Source organism: Trichoplusia ni, chromosome 11, assembly GCF_003590095.1.
Source record: "Trichoplusia ni isolate ovarian cell line Hi5 chromosome 11, tn1, whole genome shotgun sequence".
Taxonomy (NCBI): domain Eukaryota; kingdom Metazoa; phylum Arthropoda; class Insecta; order Lepidoptera; family Noctuidae; genus Trichoplusia; species Trichoplusia ni.
The window spans coordinates 11,906,561-11,920,483 of NC_039488.1; the positions used below are offsets into that span (position 1 = coordinate 11,906,561).

A 13,923-nucleotide genomic window follows, 5' to 3' on the forward strand; every position below is an offset into this window, starting at 1 on the left:
TTTTATTATTTCTTATGTAGATAACAATATAGGCGTAGTTAACAATTCTGGTTCTATAATTTCTTGTGTCATATGATTTATACCAAAAATAACAAAAAAAACTTGTTAGAACTCTTAACGACAGTTTTCTAAAGAAATCCTTGTGAAAAAAATACTATGTTTCTTTTTTCTAATGACATCGTTAGGTTTTTTGGTTGTGATAATGTAAAGTAGATTTTAATTCCTCCTATTTATACCGCAGAATAGTCAACATTTCAGTTATTTCTTCCTACTTGAATGTTCACACCATATCATTTTCTGTAAGATTTCTTTATTATAAAAGTATTATTTTGTAGTAAAGATCGATTGTAGACGAACTTTATTTAATAGCAATGTATTGACAAACAGACTGAACGATAATTGTTGAGCTACACAATAGTAAGGGTTAAGTATAGGTAAAGTGTAATGTTGTGGTCTACAACTGCATGTCACGTGGGTAAGTTCCTAATTATTATTTCAAGCACGTTTTCATTTCACGTATCTTTAGTAATTATGATTAACACTGCATGATGCATTCGCATGGACATATGTTTAATATCATTTGCATGTAATATTTATCCAAAGTGTCGTATAGTATCAAAATTATTAATGAAATATCTTTGTAAAATGTCGTATTTATAAAGGATGTTTTTTAAACTGGTTTTAAATATATTGCGGGTGAACTGCTATGTAATGATGATATGAGACTCTATGGGACACTTCTACGAATCATTGATAATCACGGCATGAATAATGGACTTGGAAGACGGTCAATTAACTAAATAACAGATATTTGAAATATTGTTGATTGTAGCTATTTAACTGCGTAGATTGAAAACCGCAATATTCGATTGCGTTGTAATGATTAAATAAATTAATGTGACTACCACTGCCTTCCGCTGCGAAAATATTAATAAATAACATCTTGTATGATACACCTGACATTAGCATCTGTTTTCTCGGGGATAAGAGATTCTAGACACTTGCAATTTAGTTTTTGAACATTTGTTCATGAAGTTGTTTTGTCTGAACCCTCAGAAATGTCTGTATAACGACCAAGAATTCCCGAGACAGCAGTTTACGTGATTCAATGTATAGTATTGTTTCTCATGTGTTGCGTGTGTGTGATGGGCAGTGAGCAAGGCGCAGGCGCCGCCGCCGCCGCTGTCGGTGCCGCTGGAGGGCTGGAGCGGCACGTCCAGCGCGTGCTAGCGAGGCCGGGGGGCGGCCGCCCCGCCCCCCGCGCGCCCGCCCGGCCCCGCCCAGCCCGGCGCGGGCCCCGCCCCGGCCGGCGCAGGCCCCGCCCCCGCCGGGCTGGCCGCGCTCGGCCTCATGCTGCCCGCGCCGGCGCGCGCCCTGCTGTCGGCGGCGCACACGCTGCTGGGCCCGGCGCAGTCCCTGGCCGCGTCCTCCCCGCCCGCGCCGCAGCCGCAGCCCGCCGCGCCTGCCAACCTCGACGTACTCCCCATCGACGACCTCACCATGCCCACTGAAGACGTCAGCGATTTAAAAGACGTATTCGACGCCATCAACAGACTCTGCGAGACCATGAGGACTTCCACTTACGAGGAACCCGAGACCGAAGAGGAGCCGGCCGTCGAAGTTGACGATGAAATTATTGATACTATTAGTAGTAACGCGGTAAGTATAGCTGAGACGATCAGCACTACGGATGTAGAGATAGTAGACGCGGTGCAAGTTGTAGAGTGCGAGGCTGAGCTCGTGAGCCCCGCCGAGGTGTCTATCCGGACGATAGAGGCGTATCGGGCCGAACGCTGGAGCGACGCCCTCGTGTCCCCGCCCAACGATGAGACGGACACGTTACCTTCAGACACCGAACCTGCTGCGGCGACCTGCGAGCCCGCCAGCGAAATGTATTACACGGCCTCCTCTGAGGTTTCATTGATATCTGATCTCGAACTCCCCGACCGCCCGCCTGCGGACGACGACGCTGTATTCGAGGTTAAAGATAAAGAAGAGAAGAAGGAGTGTGTGATAGCAGGTCACGTGGCCGCCATGCGTGAGCGCTACGAGTCCATGACGCGCACCAACACGCCCTGCTCCGACCTGGACGCGCGCAACATCACGCCCTCACCAGACCTGCTCGGCTAACCGACGCCGGCAGGTGCTCTCCAGGAATACAAACGATATTAAGTGGGCGTTGGCTACCTTCGATTTGCGTGTTTGTTAAGAAGTTAGAAAATTCTGAGTCTGATTGGTCGGCAGTAAGCATCGCCTATAGTCGAATTAAAGTTACTACTGCGGTATTTTCTATAATGTAAGAAGTCAGTCACAATAGGAGTAGTTAATAACAACTTACGTAAGGACCACTCGAAGTGCAATTGCTTGGGAAAGTCAGTGTACGTACGATTCGCCAAATCCATTTGTCGTAACTTTAACCCATTCGCTGCCGATCTAAAGAGTAACAATATTACCCAGTTGCCGCCATACTGTACTATGCAGCCCGCCCATCGGCGGTCCCGGCATCTTAATTATGTATTTTTGCCCGCCCATTGGCGTTTTCGGCATGAAGCTGCAGATTCCGACATGAATCGTTTGATATCGCATCCAAAAAAATCCTAGAAAATGCTATTAATTTGACTTAAGATAACGCGAACGCATAATATATGCCTTCATTGCTTTTATCAGCCAGCCCTTTGTTTTGGCCCGGCCGACCGGCAGAAGTGCCGGCCGGCTGTCTGGGACGTTTTAGGCCAAAATAAACCCTGCCGAAGGGTTTTTTTTAAGTAAGAGGCGTTCCAAATGTTTTTTCTTAGTATTTTTTCACAACTTAATCAGAACTTTCTGTTGATCAATGTTTCGAAGGTTTTACACCTTTATGTGAAATAGATGATAACACTTTATTTTTATACACGAAATTCATGCTTAAGAAGTAGCGAGCAGAGAAGTTTTTACATAACTTAATAATAGCCGTTAGTCGTACTAAAATTTACAAAAGTTTAGGACCTCTGATATAAAATCTTGCCTTTTTTCAAAACTTCAAATATCAGCAGGCCATTTGAGTTGCAAATCAATATTAATAAAACAAATCATTACACATTATCTCATTACTTTCTGACGTTATTTCGTAAAGTTATTGCAGTTTAAAATCAAACCGCCCATGGGCGGTCTCGGCGTGAAAGTTAAAAAAATTTGCCCGCCGATGGGCGGGCTCGGCACTGAATGGGTTAAGATCTATGTGACTGGATAACGTTTATAACCTCTTATAAAGTAATCAGTATTCGTTTCGTATTCGATCGTTACTAGTCCACACTTAAATATTTATGAGCACACTTATAAAATGTAATAGACCGAGCGTGCCAAAAGGTGTGTTCGCACGTAGCTGAAGGGTTGTGATTTATTTTTCTTAGCCCGGTGAGGTCGCATTTATAACGAACAGAACAGTTACATATCGAAAAAGGATCGGTTGTTTAGTAATAGGGTGTATGTAGCCTTAAGTAAGGGCAATTTATTATTATCGTAGGACCTCAATATTCGCCGGCTAGACCGCCGCTAGAAGTATAATCAAAATTTTGAATCATTGTCGTAATCTACACTACTCAGTTACATTTATTGTGACTTCAGAACGCTCAAATTTTGTAGTTTTGTATTAATTATAAAACATGCAATGAATTGTATCCTTATGTTTTGTCAGACCAAGTAGCTAATAATGTGCTTAGCTTAGAACTTAATAAAAGAGATGATATCGATGCCACTTACAAATTATACATTTTTACGAGATGTTTGCAGATCAGATTGCGTTTAATGTTGCCATAAATAGATGTTAAGTATTTGTTGTGAAATTATTTTAATAATAGCTACATCTGTTTATTTGAAAATTAATGTTGTGAATTATTTACAAAAATATTTATTTGGGTTGAACGAATTGTTTAATGGTGATACTAGTTAAATGCAATAATTGTATTATTACGTACTTTATATTATTAAGCCTGTTGTAATTCATGTATTTAGGATATTGTATTAATATTTTCATCTAAAGTTAGCGAATAGTTGTCATGTATAAATGTGTTATGTGTACAGACGAAACCTTTTATTATAATTCAATATACAGCTTTATTAATAAAAAAACAAGAGTGGTTTTAGTTTAAACAAACGTGAACTAATATTCTTCTATCGGATGTCCCTACTAGTTCCACACCTAGTAAATGTAACTCTTTTTCTTTTTATTGAAGTTTTGAGTCACTGTTATAGTCTTCCCAAAACTACTCACCAAACAAAAAGTATTGCGCCACGATTTAGTGGTGATATTCAATTCTGCTAAAAACCGTTATTGGCGGATTGCTACTATTACTGGTAGAATTAATATATTCTTCTTACGTTTCCGGGAAAAAAAAATACCACCCTAGGACGGATGACAATAATTCTTTTTTCATCCAGGTTCAGTTATGGACTTTCCAGCAACTTACTCTTTCAGGCAATCCAATTCAAAACCAGTAAGAATTATAAGCAAGATACCAAACACTTCATTGGCTGAATGTCCTGAATATTATACTTACGTTACTGCGCTTCCTACAGCAGCATCCAGTTGGTATGTATTTATCTACATGAAATCTTCGTGATGTTTGGTGCGGTTAAAAGGTAGTTAGTTACCTATAATCATGTTTCTATCTAATCAAAACTACTATTATTTTGAAAATATTGACAGCTTTTATAAATCTTTGCGTCGTGTAGGGGTTCGAACCTGCTACTTACGCAAAAGAGTCAGTACAATGTGATGTTGGGCTAATTTATAACTGAAAACATTCAACGTCAGTAAAAATTAAACTGAGTGGCTATGTACATTTCAGAGCAGCAGTGAGTATGTGTGGTAGTAACAATAGTTATTGTAGTAGTGCAGAGCCAGAAGTCCAGGAATAGTATCATCTGTTTTAGGCGCTAGCCTGCAGCACTAATACCTACTCACCTGTCCATTCATTGAACTATTTAGGACAGTATTTACATAAGATATCGTTGTCTCGATTAGTAATAGGTGGCGTCGCTAAGTGTAACAGAATATCTAGTCTACACTTACAACATCAAAAATACTTCAAAATCTACTTTTTAACAAAGTGTGTATGTACTTAGCCAGAACACAGACAATTATTTGACAAACATGGTAAATTCTCTTTACATCTTACAAGGTTTTATGGTAAATGGGCAAGCAAATACGTATAATTATGACTAAGTACACACAGTACAAAACACTCCAAATTACTCAGTGTATAAAGCGTCATAGGGAAATAAAACCAAGATTTCAATCATGTCCAGAGCGTTTATTGCGTAAAATAGTCAAAATTCTACAAGAGTAGGCAAACGTCACAACTTTTAATGTGGAAACGCTTAGAGAATCATCAAGGCAGATAACATTTATTTATTAATTATTCTTACACACATCTCTTAACACCAGAAATTTAATTAAGAACGGAATTCACTACTGTAATCTGGTGTCGACAGTCTATGTGAGAGCTTAGTGGTAAGGTAGGAATATAATGAGTTATGCTAAGGGACAGGGGGCCGCCAATCCAACAACACTCGTTGTGACAGGTAAGTCGTCGCCTGCGGCGCAGGGAACTGCCGGCCCAACCCGGCGAGCCGGGCGACCGCCCATCACCTGTCACCAGCCCGCTTACCTGCGCGTTAGTAGCCCCTCACCGCGTTTAGCAACGAGCCAGGACACACAACCGGGCAAGCGACGGATAGAACGATACTAGGAACGAGCGCCTACCTTCGCTCGGGCGGCTAGGGGCGGCGCGCGCAGCTATCGGTAGCGCGGCTGCATGACGGGCAGGCCGGCCATGCCGCCCGGGAACATCGCGCCCATCGGCATCATGCCCCCCGGCAGCAGCATCCCTGCACACACAAACGCGCGCTCAGCGGGGGCCGCGGCGCTCGGCCAGCAACAGGGGACCGGGGTCCAACATCGGCGGGGCCGGTGTGACTGCTGAACAATCGCCTGTCGCCCGGACCGGGCCGCGGCCGCCGGTCGCACCGGCGACGGAGGTGCAGAGTAAGCAAAGGAACACAGGTAGGTAGGATAAATAATTCACATGAAAAATCACACTTTCAAAATACTCGGCGATGTAATAATCGTAATATCCGTAGTTCATGCATGTTTCAGTGTGATCCGAGAATGGTTGCTCGTAGAATCCAATTCAGCCAACGACTATTAACTCTTTCGTATCATGCACATTGTAAAGCGACAAAACTACTGTACGTAAATATAATATTAGTGTACCCACCCGTAAACCGACAAAGTCACATTTTATATGACACTACGAGAAAATCGAGACAGTAATAAGATAAGAGCTACTACAATAAGCAAATCCATTAAGGAATGTGAATAAAATTACCGGCCATTTTCATTCCGTTCCTCCGATAGTGCGGATGGCACATCAAAATCACAGTTTAACTCGTTGAAAGTGTTAATTCTAGGGAGTGTACGAGTGGTCCTGTACTAGGGGCGTGGGAGACCGGCCGGCTCGTGTTAGTTGGGTGTTAGGGTGTGAGTATCGGACAAGCGTTACGTGTTCACATTACTGAGAGAGAGACGAGTGTATGTCGTCGCGGGCGGCACCGACCTCCAGTGCTATCGTAATACATAATGCAAGTGGACCCACCGAGCGACAACGACCGCTGACTGCTCTGAAAGCCAAGCACTGAGTGTCTTGTGATGCCTTCGGACATGAGCGAACTAAGTGGAGAGCTGCTCCACGCTCTTAAAACACAAGCGATCATTTCCTTACACACACAAACATAAACTAAAGTAATCATTTATTAATTAGATCATACATGTTACCGTGGAAAATAGAAAAATAAATTGAGTCGAGAAAATGCACTTTATTTTAAGATAAAAACGATTGTGACAAGTCCATTTTCCACGTCATAATATTGTAAACCACACAGTCGTGTATAACAAAACGATGGAGTCTTTCAAACAAAAATTGATTTACTGCCATATTATACTAATCTAACGTAAAGTATTATCACTATGAAAAATCACCCACTCTATATTATTCTTATGTTCAATATTAAATGCAAAAATAATATATACTATGTGTGAAATAGTGTTACAATAGCTACAACAACAAGTGAACTGTGTTTTGCCAATATTTTAGGTAATATAAAAATATGGACGACTATAGTGAGTTATCAATTGGAATGTTATAAAATCCAGTCTTTGAGCTAACATTCAACATTACATAATTTCTTTGGTTTACATTGTACAAAAAATTCAACGAGTCTCGGCTTTGGACCATTTCAACATCAAAAATACATCGTTACATTAAATACATATAACTTTATGTTCAATGTGCAACATTAAGATAACGACAATATAATAATTACGAGTTACCTAATATGTTTGATATGTCCTACTACAGTATCATATCCATACAAATACATCGTAATACTGTTCATTGGGAATCATCTGAAAGGATATCAGAGGTTTAAACACGGACAACATAAGGCCACCATTCGTAAACAGAACGGTTCTAGTTCAGCTGATCAGTGCATTACGTGAACTTTGATATGTTCCGTTCATGAACAGTGTTTCATAAACACTGCAAGAAATTTATAAAAGGGAAGATAGTAAACACTTCGCAAAGTTTTTGAATAGCATCAAACTTAACAGTTCCTTTGAGTACAAGTTTACCGGGAGGTGTGCGAAATGCACTTGCGACCGTCTGCAAACTGTTGGGTTCAATACTTTATCAGTCGTAATTACATAACAAAACTTGGTTATACTATAGATGGTGCTTCGTGTATTTGTGAGAGGGAGAAAATATTATATGACCAATTTGAAATTTTCAGAAGATTGAATAAATCTGTAATGATGAAGTTATCAATGTGGAATACCTTCTAAGGTTTATCACTAACACCTATATCAGAGAAGTATTGGTAAGAGCAGGTGTGGGGGGTGTCGCGCTTGCAGACGGTCCCGTGGCGCACTAGTAGTGTGGCGGGTGTGGGGGGTACTGACCGGGCTGCAGCGGGCGCACGAGGTTGAACTGCGGCATGACGGGCAGCATGGGCACGACGGGCGGCATCTGCGCCACGGACACGGGCGCGCGCGGCACCAGCCCCGCGCCGCCCGGCACCAGGCCGCCGCCGCCCAGCACCGACACCACGCCGCCCAGCACGCCGCGCCGCAGCGCCGCGCACTGCTGCTGCCGCGCCGCCGCCACCGCCGCGCTCATGTGCGCCGCCACCTGCACACACCAGCACTGCTCACTACTAGCCGCGGGCTCGCCCACCGCACGAGACTGTACGAGACAGTCTAACATGATGTTATACTTTCGCAATTTCAGTTCATAATTCGTATTTTGATACAGATATTTAAAATATTTAAAATCTAGTAAAAGCTTAATAAATTCATTTAAAAATGCCAAACAAAACAACAAATGTTAACTTTGTGTTAGGGATTCAATTAATTATTCACAAAGGACTACTAAAAACGACATGAGGGATTACAACTAAATAAAAGTGCTCTATTAGTATGTTTTACACGAAGCAAATTATAAACAGCATACACTAAAAACTGAACAATGGTGACAGGACGCAAAATAAATACTTACAGCGGGTGAAGGGTAAGGGAGAACTCTACGTGATCCAAACAAGGTGTAGAGATAAAAATACCACTAACCCATACCTCTGCCTGGCTGGTGCTGGGCGTGATGAGCGCGGGCTGCGCGTGGTGATGGTGCAGATGCGGCGGCGGCTGGTCGGGCTTGGGCTTGGCGCGGTAGCGGGGCGCGCGCGCGCGGATCTCGTCCAGCGACACGTCCTCGGGCGGGTGCACTATCTTGGAGCCGGCGCCCGTGGCCGTGACCAGCGGACACGCGTTGGCCGCGGGTGGCTTCACGTCGCCGTTTTCCTTTGCCTCTACGCTACTCGACGGCGTCGTCGTCGTCGGAGGCGCACTTATCGTCGCGTTGCTGTAGTAGGCAGTGTTTGATCCAGATGAGAGAGATCCATATATACTATGATGGGAGTGGCAAAGGTGATCAATTATTGTTGTATCTTATAAACATACTATTTATCTTAAAATATAATGGAGGATAGGTTGACATGAATTTACTCTTTGATATTTCAGTGTTTAATGATTTAACGTAAATAACTCTAACGTACTGCCGTCTACTAACTAAAATGTCGTTAAGCCACAGTTGGTCGTTTCGTTTAGTTTAAATAAAATGTAATCAATATGACTGAATGAAATATATTGATTGCATATTGTGCACAGACACTTTGCCTACATATGTAACTTGCAACCATGTTCCTAGGTTGCATAGTTTTCAAGAGTCATCAATTCCTCCTTATTTTTGCGTTTTCTCTTTTTGCGCTTAGCTGTTTTTTAGTTAGTAGGCGGCAGCGTAACGCTAATATTAGATAAGGTCTATTGCACTATAACTGAATTCACAAGTGAAAAAAATGGGGTAAATGACTACTAACAACTTTTGCAATACTAATTTCTGCCATTTAAAATAGTAACTCAAATTCAATATTTCCATGATAAGAGCGAAGAATATTACGCAGTCACGGTATACCAATTTAATTCTCCGTCAACTTGTATTCACGATTCCGTTCTAATGATCAAAAATTAGCATAACTATTATCGCATTACAGACAAACGACTGAATTATACGAATAAGGTTCATTTTCTCCTTCGCATTTTCAGTAATATAATTTTGAGGATGCTTTTGTCACGAACTCGTAGACATGACCTACATTTTACCGAAATATTTTACATTCTTAGCCATATTAAAATCTAATGAGAATATTTTCATTTGGCAATTAACGTGCCGACTTCTTTTTAAGTTAGGATTAGGTGCCAAAATATTTATCGTCCGAGACAAGTAATTTGTTCTGCATTCTCAGTACAGTAAAGCGTATTCTAGTGATTTCGTAATAAATACAAAGTCGACGCCTGGCTATATACGTATAATGTATGTTCTGTATTCTACATACTCTCTCTTTCGTAATTCAGATGCATAATAAAACGATTTAAATCCTACTTTTATTTCAGTATAGATGGACAATTTTGGTTTGAAAGATGTATAATAATACATTTGTACGTCGCATATTATGGTCTGAGCTTGACACAGATTTTTGCAGCAAAATTGTGTCCGTATTTAATTAATTTCGCAAAAAGATTGCTACCCATGAATATTCTCACACATTCTAATCTGCAAAACTGACAATTACCAAACAAGTACCTACTTGAGTCAAATAAACCTCATTAAACACGGAAATACGAAAGAGTATTTATTTACTAAGTTCGAATATAAATGTAGGTTACATACCTATATGCAGGGAACGTGGGTTTACTCGTCGACGTGGGGGGCATGCTAGCCGCCGGGAAGAGTGGCCGCATTCCCGGCATCATCATTCTGGAAAAAAAACATTTCTAATTGCTATTTGTAGAAAGTATCGTGGTTGATTGTGGTCCTTATAGTATGCTATAAGTTTCATATTCGTTTAGCATTGTTTTCTGAAGCCTTACTACGAAATCTTAGGCTAAGACTGTTGAGGTTTTGAAAACGAAATCTCGCACTACACGGCGTAGAGAGGCATCTCTTTTCCATAACAGAAGACGATAGGCCAAAACCTCAAGCTTTTGTTTGCTTTTTGTTTTATACAGGGTATAATAACAAATTGTAAACTTGTTTACATGTAAATTCAATCATAAAAAAATAATAAACAACAATTGACCTCATTTCTATCATAATTGTTAATATATCTGCAAGAGTTTATGCTAGTTTGATAGTATAATCTGTGCTCATATAATATTTGAATGAGCATGCATGTCACCTGGTGGTAAGTGATCACCGGCTGGATATCCAATAAGAGACTGATGCAGCAGCCTTGAAGTCTAAAGGTCCAGATGTAGAACTAAGTTGGTTCATACAGCCAGTACTCAGATGTGATACTCCATCAGAAGAGCCCTATATACAAGCTTTGGCTATTGGTTAATGTATGGCTATAGTTGAATTTATAAACATAAATGATGTGATCAAGTTTGCAAACTCCCATTTCGTTTATTTGTGTGGGTGGAGATTGCAAACCTTTTTGGTTATAAATAAAAGTTGATGTCATTTCTCAAATTGAATTGTTTGAACAAAATAGAGTTTAAATATAAAAGACATTTGCCTTTGCCTACTAATCTATTATAACTGTAGTAGAGGCATGAATAAATCACTAGAGTAAAAAAGTAGTGTATGTAATGGTCAATGAAGCATAAAACTATTGAGAACATGATACCCAAGTGTTGTAGTTTAATAGTTTATACATGTATGGCCTTCTTGCAGTGGATCAAGGTAATCAACATATTAAGTAGTGAATTGCATGTACCTTAATGTTTAAAGAAAATAATACTGAATCTTCAAATGTTAAAAACTCATAACAAATTGAACTTGTCCGATGAGGAAGAAAAATATTTCTATATAAAAGAAAATGTATAGCTTACCTAGGTGCCTGCATAAACGGAGGCATCATTTGCATCTGCATGGACTGCATTGGTCCTGGGTACATCCCCGGAGGGACTGGTCCCATTGGCGTAGGTAATATACCTTGTGTCACTTGTGAGGGTCCTGGACCCAGCTGTTGAAGAGAGAATATATTATAACCAGAATGTATTGGTGTGAATGGGAAAGGAAGTAAATATGAAGATAAAATTATACATATTTCGTATAAATATCAATATTTACCAAAGCTGGTGTGGCTTTTTTCTTAGCTGCAGGCTCATCGTCATCACTGTCTGATCCTTTTCCACCACCTGTACAAACAAAATATTTTAATATTGAACACACCGAGAAACACACATTCACCGACCCTAAGTTGGAACATTTACTCAAACTACACACCTATATACAAGTAACACTAGTGTCCCAAGCATAATAATCAAATTGTACATACATCAATCCAAAGATGGTGTCAGTGCCCAAATAAAAATTGTTTTATACCTGATTTTTGCTTCTCATGCTCCTTCACGTCTTCAGGCGGAATACCTTCCATTCCATAGATTTCTATCTCTATATTTGACCTATTTGGTAATGAATTTGGTACTTTATCTATGGCTTCTTTGTGTACCTGAAATAGAATAAGAAAATAATGACATGCTTTCAAGAATATAGAAACACTTTCTCTTCCAAACCTACCCAAGTGAATATAGGGAAAGACATTTTGCATAGTACTATTATGGGAACAGAATTGGGCCCGTAAGTCGCGCCAAAATCTCTATAGATATAAGTATGCGAGTTAAAAAAAGCAAGTGCGCGGTGGCCGTGGGCGGGCGCGGCGGATGCCAAAACTATGACACTGACGCACATACCTGCATGCAGTGTATTGACAGACCAGGACCCGTGTATAGTTTCTTGTGACAAATGTGACATTTGAAATGTTTCGCCTTTTGATGTTGGATTAGAATCTTTTCGTCGTCGAACTCTCTGTTGCAATACCTGCGCTGCGCTAAGGAAACAACTGTTTCTAAACAGATCATCACAAGTTAAACAGTTATATTTACGATTGACCTAATTACGAAGGTCATGTTTAAATCTAATTTTGTAATCCACTTATTTATTGAAAAGGATACCAGCACCATGGCTTAGATGCCTTCTTCTTCTTTCTGCCCATTGTAACGTAAAATACACGAAAACTTAGAATAAAATAAGTTAAAAAGAATAAGATAAATTAAACTACTTAATTACTAACAATCACAGCTTCGCTTTAACAAAATATTTAATATTTTATTAAATTCTTAACAAGCCACACAATTACAAAGGAAACAGCAACGCAAAATGGCGGCGCGAACGATAACGAAACGTCAACGAGGCCACGCCAGCTTGCTGAACCATAGACAGCAGTTCATCAATAATATACCGGTTTTTGAACTGCATGGGCAAAAATCAATACTCAGTGCTCAAATATTAATAATGGGTATCGATACGGAAATACAACTGAAAATATCGTAAAGATCGAGAATATTCATTAAACTTTCATTGACAAAGTTCTTAAAATTGAAGAACAAAATTGTTATAAATCCTATGTTACATTTTCGAAATTTAAGAATTTTTTAATCACTAATTTATATTACCTAAATGTTCATTTGGCCAAGAAGATTTTAATTTGTAGTTAAACTTTAATTTATTAAATCACAAAAAAAATATTTAAAACTTTAGTCTTTATATTGTCTATGTTAAAGTTTACCCGCGAGTTTGATGCGCACTTTTTGTGCTTATCACAACGTTCCCGTTAAGCACAAATAACGCAATAGATGGCGTTACCTGTCACATTAAGTTATTATGATATCTCTAACATTGTATAGGTAAAACATTCTCGTGTTACGCTGTACGTAATTGAATTCCTCTAAAATAGCTCGACTGATCCTCATGAAATTTTGTGTGCATTTTGGATTGCTCTGAGAATAGAACAACATCTATTTTGGTATCTAGTTTTTAACTTATTTTTCTACGTATCGGTCGGCTAGTAGGTACATTATTAAATTGAACCAAATCCTAAAATTGATGTGTGTTACAGCTGACAAAAGCTCTACGGCTGCACTACTAATGATGATTTCGCTGCTTGACTAAGTACAGAAACTCAAGAAGGAAGCTTCAATTACTATGGTGATCTGTAATTTGCTATTATAAGTTTGAATGTTCCTACTGTAAGAAGATCCTAATATAATATTGATACATTACAAATGGGTAAAAAAGACTAATTTACATATTTTCAGTATTTATAAATTCAATTTAACTTTAAAATCCCTTTGTGGAAAAACTTGCCATAATAGACCAGGCCTAACTAGACCGTGTCTAAAATTGGATTTAATTTTAAGTTCAACTATAACTTTACTCGTTCCTGACAAAATTGAACTTCAGGGATATACCTGACCTGCAGATAGACAACATT

At 39.7% G+C, this 13,923-nt stretch overlaps 1 protein-coding gene across 4 annotated transcripts; it reads right to left on the reverse strand.

The window, feature by feature from the left end:
* Nucleotides 1-5,270: 5,270 nt before the first annotated feature.
* On the reverse strand, nt 5,271-12,831 carry LOC113498466 (BUB3-interacting and GLEBS motif-containing protein ZNF207). Of its 4 annotated transcripts, none has more exons than XM_026878469.1 (9): nt 12,605-12,831; nt 12,344-12,470; nt 11,976-12,102; nt 11,721-11,788; nt 11,480-11,613; nt 10,317-10,403; nt 8,660-8,951; nt 7,997-8,225; nt 5,271-5,868 (listed from the first exon to the last, which is right to left on the reverse strand). In XM_026878469.1, the coding sequence occupies exons 1-9, from the start codon at nt 12,643-12,645 to the stop codon at nt 5,777-5,779; spliced, it is 1,197 nt and encodes a 398-aa protein (XP_026734270.1). In that variant the 5' UTR covers nt 12,646-12,831; the 3' UTR covers nt 5,271-5,776. The 4 variants fall into 4 exon arrangements, with proteins under 4 accessions (XP_026734270.1, XP_026734269.1, XP_026734268.1 ...); XM_026878468.1 differs by having other exon boundaries at nt 8,666-8,996; nt 12,605-12,830; XM_026878467.1 differs by having other exon boundaries at nt 8,660-8,996; nt 12,605-12,830.
* Nucleotides 12,832-13,923: the final 1,092 nt, after the last annotated feature.